Source organism: Neoarius graeffei, chromosome 25, assembly GCF_027579695.1.
Source record: "Neoarius graeffei isolate fNeoGra1 chromosome 25, fNeoGra1.pri, whole genome shotgun sequence".
Lineage (NCBI taxonomy): Eukaryota > Metazoa > Chordata > Actinopteri > Siluriformes > Ariidae > Neoarius > Neoarius graeffei.
Genome location: NC_083593.1, coordinates 13,858,642 through 13,864,814, shown reverse-complemented (window position 1 = coordinate 13,864,814; position 6,173 = coordinate 13,858,642). Strand labels below are relative to the sequence as shown.

The following is a 6,173-nucleotide window of genomic DNA, read 5'->3' as shown; positions in this document are numbered from 1 at the left end:
ATATCAGAAATGTAAATTAATTGAGACACACATTTTTATTCAGTCCACATTTCACTGGACATGAGCAATCGCGTGCTCTGATTGGCTACTCGACTACTAGGATATCAGCTCATATACCATGAGTCGAAAAACAAAAATGGCGACACACGTTGCGCACCTCCACTTACCTTGCTGTAGGACCCAGACATACAAGTCCAGCTTCATTCCTCACGCGTCCCGACTTTGGAACGAACTGCCCCAGTCAGTAAAACAAGCCCGCAGCACAAGTGTGTTCAAGCAGAGACTGTCGAACTGGACTGCCTGATAGATATTTTAGATTATTGTAGATATTTTAGATTGTATTTAATGTTTATCTAGTGTTTTTGGAGAATCCTGTGTATTAATGTTATGTCTATGACTTTGTGTGTGGGTCACAACACCAGCATTAGCTGCCTGTGCCTCACGAGTATAATGACAGGTGTACTAACACCTTCTGCGCGCTTCGGCAGCGCATTGATACGGATATCAATGCGCTGCCGAAGCGCGCAGAAGGTGTTAGTACGCCTGTCATTATAGTGCGGACTTTTCATAGCATAGAAAATCGCCACGTTTCAATTTGTGTAACTGAACTTGTTTCATGTCACTGGTCATATAAACCTATGTAAACAGGAAAAACGCAGAAGAGTTTGGTCGCATCTAACTACAGCCCCAAAAAATACCATTGGCCATACTGAGCCTAGCTACATTGCTAACAGGAGTGACAGCGCGTCTGACTGACTGGGAGGTCGCGCAAAGCTTGGAGAGGTACGGAGCAGCTCGTCTCAATTCAGATAAGAGCATATTTCATTATGGAAGTACGGTGGACTGTTCCTTTAAGTTGGTTTGCCAACCGCCAAAAAAGAAGACGAAAACCCCCAAAAAAGCAACAAAATATGGAATAAAAGTATCTTTTTTTTTATTTTTCAAGGATTTTTATAAGCGTTTTTCACAAATTGCTACCGTCATTTTGCTGGTTTCTTTACCTTCTAAGCAGGAATGATTTTATCGGATGTTTTGTATGAAGTTTTTATTTATCGAATTTGCAAAAAATAAAAATGCTCCGTTTCTCAAAATCCAGTGAATGTGGATAGAATAAAACAGTTATTCCACTCAATCTCGTCGTACATCGCTTATAGCCGACTCGGTGCTACGTGCCTCATCGGCTATCAGCTCATGTACGACTCGATTTCATGGAATAACTTAAATATACAGAAAGGGTAATGAATAACCTACGTTTATTTAAAAAAAAAAAACACACACACCATACACACACTTGTTTTTAAACCGTTTGTATTATTTGACATCGGAGCACATCAAACTTCAATCGAAAAACACACCACCGTTCTACATCAGGGTACTGGAAATGCTAAGCGGTTTCCACCTGTGTAAAGCCAACTAGGATTCTGACTGTAGAGCACGAGTCTACCGAGCTCACCATCGCAGCTCCACTTTTTCAACCAGCATCAAACGATGCTACAGTAACACGGGGGGTTATTGCACAGCTGTATAAATAAAACACACCGATGCAACAAGGCTCGAATTGATACAGAATGTGAATCTATTAATGCACTAATGGGAACATTAAAGCTTAGAATAAAATAAAATTCTAGATCATTGTTCAGCCATTGATCATAATCTCATACATATACAGTATGTCAGACATACATATTATATATACACACGAAATAGGGTTCACTTTTACATTCCATATACTACAACAGTTCTCTGGATAATCTATTAAAACAAGCTCAGGTCAATAGATTAACAATTCCACCGGACAGCACAATGAAGAATTTGTTTAAAATAAACTTGAAACAAACAAAGTGAAGCCAATTCTTTACAGATTGCCCTAAGCGTACGAGCTAAACTGTGAAACTGAGATCCTCTTACCAAGCGAAGATGTTACCAAAAAAAAAAAAAAAAAAGATTATTCGGGTACACGCAAAAGCACTCTAATTAAATGCACGTCTTTAAGATAACCCCAGCAGTTTGATCTGAATAATAATTAAACATCCAGTGCACATCCTATTGAAAACATGACACCTTACAGGTGGACGTAGTGCGCAATAGCCGATTGTTGCATGAACACACAAGCAGTTACAGTACTACTTGTGTCGAGGTGATGATGATAGCTTCTCTGGAAGTATACAACCCATACCCAGTCCTGCAGATCAGAATGCTGTAAACATTCAAAGTGGAATGTTAACATAAGGGGTATGAATCCGTTACGGTGCACATCTTAAAGGGAGCTTAAACAAACAAACAAACAAACAAACAAAAAAGCCACCCCAAACTGACTCATTGTGTACATACAGCATTTTGTACAGCAGACGCCCTGCAGCAACTCTGCAGGAAATAACTGACCTACGATTCCCAGTGTGCCATTACTTTTACTGAAAGGGGGCTAAGAATGATATAAAGTGCTTATCTTTACATATGGACATTTGGTCTGATATGGCCACTGATGCCAGTGGAAGCGGGGCAGCTAAGAGGCGTAGATAATTATGGAGTGAAGGCGGATGAAGTGTAGTGACATCAATACGGGATCTGGTTTTGGTAATACTGCAGCATGTCATAGGTTTTGCTCCTGCAATACAGAACAGTGATCCATTAGTCAAACTATCACACGGCTATCGACTACAGCCACTAAAAGTGACCATTGTCGCTGTTCTAATAGATATACAATCAAATAAATCTTTAAAAAAGTCTCAGACACTGACAAATTGGTTTAATACAAGTTACTACTGCTACTACTACTACTAAATAATGGTGTACCTGCTGCTGAGGAAGCACCGCTCAATGACTTTAATCATAAATGCAGCAGCCTCCTTTTCACTCATGTTGGGGTTGAACCTTTGCCTGTAATACATCAACAACAAAACATGTTGAACATTTATTAAGAAGAGCGCTCGACTTGAAAGGAAAGCGCCAGGATTTTCATCTCATCTCATTATCTCTAGCCGCTTTATCCTTCTACAGGGTCGCAGGCAAGCTGGAGCCTATCCCAGCTGACTACGGGTGAAAGGCGGGGTACACCCTGGACAAGTCGCCAGGTCATCACAGGGCTGACACATAGACACAGACAACCATTCACACTCACATTCACACCTACGGTCAATTTAGAGTCACCAGTTAACCTAACCTGCGTGTCTTTGGACTGTGGGGGAAACCAGAACACCCGGAGGAAACCCACGCGGACACGGGGAGAACATGCAAACTCCACACAGAAAGGCCCTCGCCGGCCACGGGGCTCGAACCCGGACCTTCTTGCTGTGAGGCGGCAGCGCTAACCACTACACCACCGTGCCACCCCCGCCAGGATTTTATTTTATTTTTTTAATCTACGCCCTGAATTTAATTTTCTCCATCTCTTTGGGTCCGAAAATGATCGAAATCGGTCTACGGTATCTCTACAGGGATCCTTTCCATGTTGTCAGACACGTATACGAACATTACCAGCCGGTCAGTGGTGAAAACAAGTGATTTCCTTTGACGTGAATGCTTGCCTGATAGGATTACATTGTACAGCCATGTTGCAGTTGCTGGATATAGCGTAACGTTCAAACTTAATACTGGACCCATTTCAGTTGTTTTTGTCCTTTAGTAAATATCTGGACTCAGAGATAGAAAAAGAAGACATATGTGGGGGAAAAAAAAAAAAATCCCCAAACTTTCCTTTAAAGGTAGACTGCCCTTTCAGATTTTTCAAGTGTAGGTCATGAAAAGAATTTTCCCCGACACCCAGTTATTTTTGTTTAGTGGACCGAAAGCTACTGAATTCGAATCACAGACTTCTAATTTTATTAGTTTTTTTAAAAATAGAACAATTAATGAATTTAGGGCCACGTGGTCTTAAATTCTCCGCTATTTTTTCCTGCTTCACCATGACGCAATACAAGATACTACATCATGCATGACATGGCGGGCTTTCGCTGTTCATGCAAGGCATTGTGGGATGCAAATTTAAAACAGAAGAGAAAAATGGAGGACGTGAATGAAACGTGAAAGACTGACTACAGTAACGGAAGGCGAGAAGAAAAGACGTTATGTTATGTTATATACGAAGGAAAGGAAACACAGGACCAAACTAATAAATATCGGCGCTCAGTGAGCACCTCGGTGTGATCAGCGACAGAATGATGGAACTGTCAGTGCACGGTCAAGATAAACCTGTAGATGGCAGTAATGCAACACTGTGGATGCCAGCGGCCGTAAAACCCAAAAGAAGACTAAGAAGAAGACGGTGGGAAACCATGCCGGTGTTCTGTAAAGTTATCCTACCTCTTGGATTTGTCCTACCAAGCCTACTGCGCATGCGCAGAACACATGACGTCATATCTTGGAATTTGGACCGAGTTTTGTCCTACCGATCAGCTGGGCTGATAGAAAATCGGTGAGTATTTCACGCATTTGCCGATTTTTATGTTTTGTGCGTATTGGTCGAGTCTTTGGCCGAGTCAAATAATTTGTAATGACTTGTTTTGTTTTGAATAATAAAACGGTCTGTATGAGAACTTGCTAATTCTGTCACGCAGTGGGCACTGTGCGGTCAAAGTTATGACGGGGCATCGTTTCGTTTGTTTATAAATACTGTATTTTATACGTTTCTGAATTGCAAATATGCCTACATTGTAATTATTGAATATAGCTTATTTGGTTGAGTAAATCAAACAATTTGAATGTAATATTAAAAAAAAGCAGCGTCAAAACAGCTGGAAACTTGAGGTAGGATTTTCCTGACAAGCAGCACGGCTCGGCAGACGAGTCTGTTGAATTTTCCTACCCTCCTGGATTTCGCGCATGCGCAGTAGGCTTGGTAGGACAAATCCAAGAGGTAGGATAACTTTACAGAACACCGGACTTCCTCTGTGCTTGACTGCATGAAGTGAGCGATTTCATGCACATTATTTGCTGGGGAATCTCCTCAAATTAAATAACCCCAGGCCATTCTGTGGCTGAGAAGTTGCGATATTACAGAAATAAACATACATCACAATGACCACATTTCAGAGGGAACTAACGCTACGTTCACACTGCAAGGCTTAATGCTCAATTCCGATTTTTTTGTGAAATCCGATTTTTTTGTGAGGTCGTTCACATTAACAAATATATGCGACTTGTATGTGATCCTCAGTATGAACGAAAAGCGACCTAAAAGTGTTCCGCATGCGCATTGCAGGATACGACGACGTCACACGCAGTGAGCATGGCCAGTGTTTACGGAAGTAAAACCGCCCGGTTGCGGTATGACTCATCCAATCTAGCTTGAATAGCTGTATCCCCCCAAATGGAAATCAGCTCCCTAACCTCTGCGTCCTTCCACTGAGAAGATTCAGAACCTTCACAGCCTGAAGCGTCCCTCGCATTGATGTCATGCGCAGGGGCGCAGATACGTTTTTTGAACTGGGGGGGACAAAGCTGCCAGCAAACCAACCCCAACCCCGATATGCCTGTCAAACTTGTTGTGGGTTACCATAGCAACCAAGCTCGAGCTCGCAACCTGTGCAGTCTGCGCAGCTCAACCAACCGAATATCAGTCTTTGTTTTATGTGAGTTGTTGCAACTATGTATACACTGCTGTGCACCTCAATAAACCGAATGGTAATTAGTCTTTTGATTTTTCCGTGAGGTTTGCCTTATGCAAAGAAAGACAGCATAGACGTTTTTTCCTCCCTATAAGTGGGGGGGACCGAACGAGGTGAATTTAAATCTGGGTGGGACGAGTCCCACCCTCTATCTGCGCCCGTGATTATGCGCCATGTTGTTGTAACTTTTTTTGAGAGACCCGCCGCCTACTTCAGCGCAGAATAGCGACGTTTGTGGCTTGTTGATGACGTGTAAGTCGGATGAATGCGACCTGGCGGTTCAGACTGAAGTCGCATATGAAAAGAGCGGATAGGAATCGGAATTAGCACCACATATCCAAACGGCCTGGGTCGGATTTGAAAAAATCGGATCTGTGTCGTTCATATTGTCAATAAAAGATCGGATACAGGTCACATATGGGCGAAAAGATCGGATTTGAGTCACTTCAGCCTGCAGTGTGAACGTAGCCTAAATTTCACTGATTTTATGAACTCGAAAGGCCGTCTAGCTTTAATAAAAGCGCTGGCTTATTGCAGTTGAAGTTCAAAGCTCATCCATGCATCAGTGGA

General features: G+C 42.3%; 1 protein-coding gene across 6 annotated transcripts in view; it reads right to left on the bottom strand.

Annotated features, from left to right (window-relative positions):
• Nucleotides 1-1,291: 1,291 nt before the first annotated feature.
• pi4kaa (phosphatidylinositol 4-kinase, catalytic, alpha a) overlaps nucleotides 1,292-6,173 on the bottom strand; it is a 97,769-nt gene continuing 92,887 nt past the window's right edge. For all 6 annotated transcript variants that reach the window (XM_060908776.1, XM_060908777.1, XM_060908774.1 and 3 more), the window contains 2 exons: nucleotides 2,794-2,877; nucleotides 1,292-2,605 (listed from right to left, as the gene is read on the bottom strand). In XM_060908776.1, coding sequence (XP_060764759.1) covers nucleotides 2,554-2,605; nucleotides 2,794-2,877 — 136 coding nt within the window. In that variant the 3' untranslated portion in view covers nucleotides 1,292-2,553. The remainder of the gene's footprint in view (nucleotides 2,606-2,793; nucleotides 2,878-6,173) is intronic.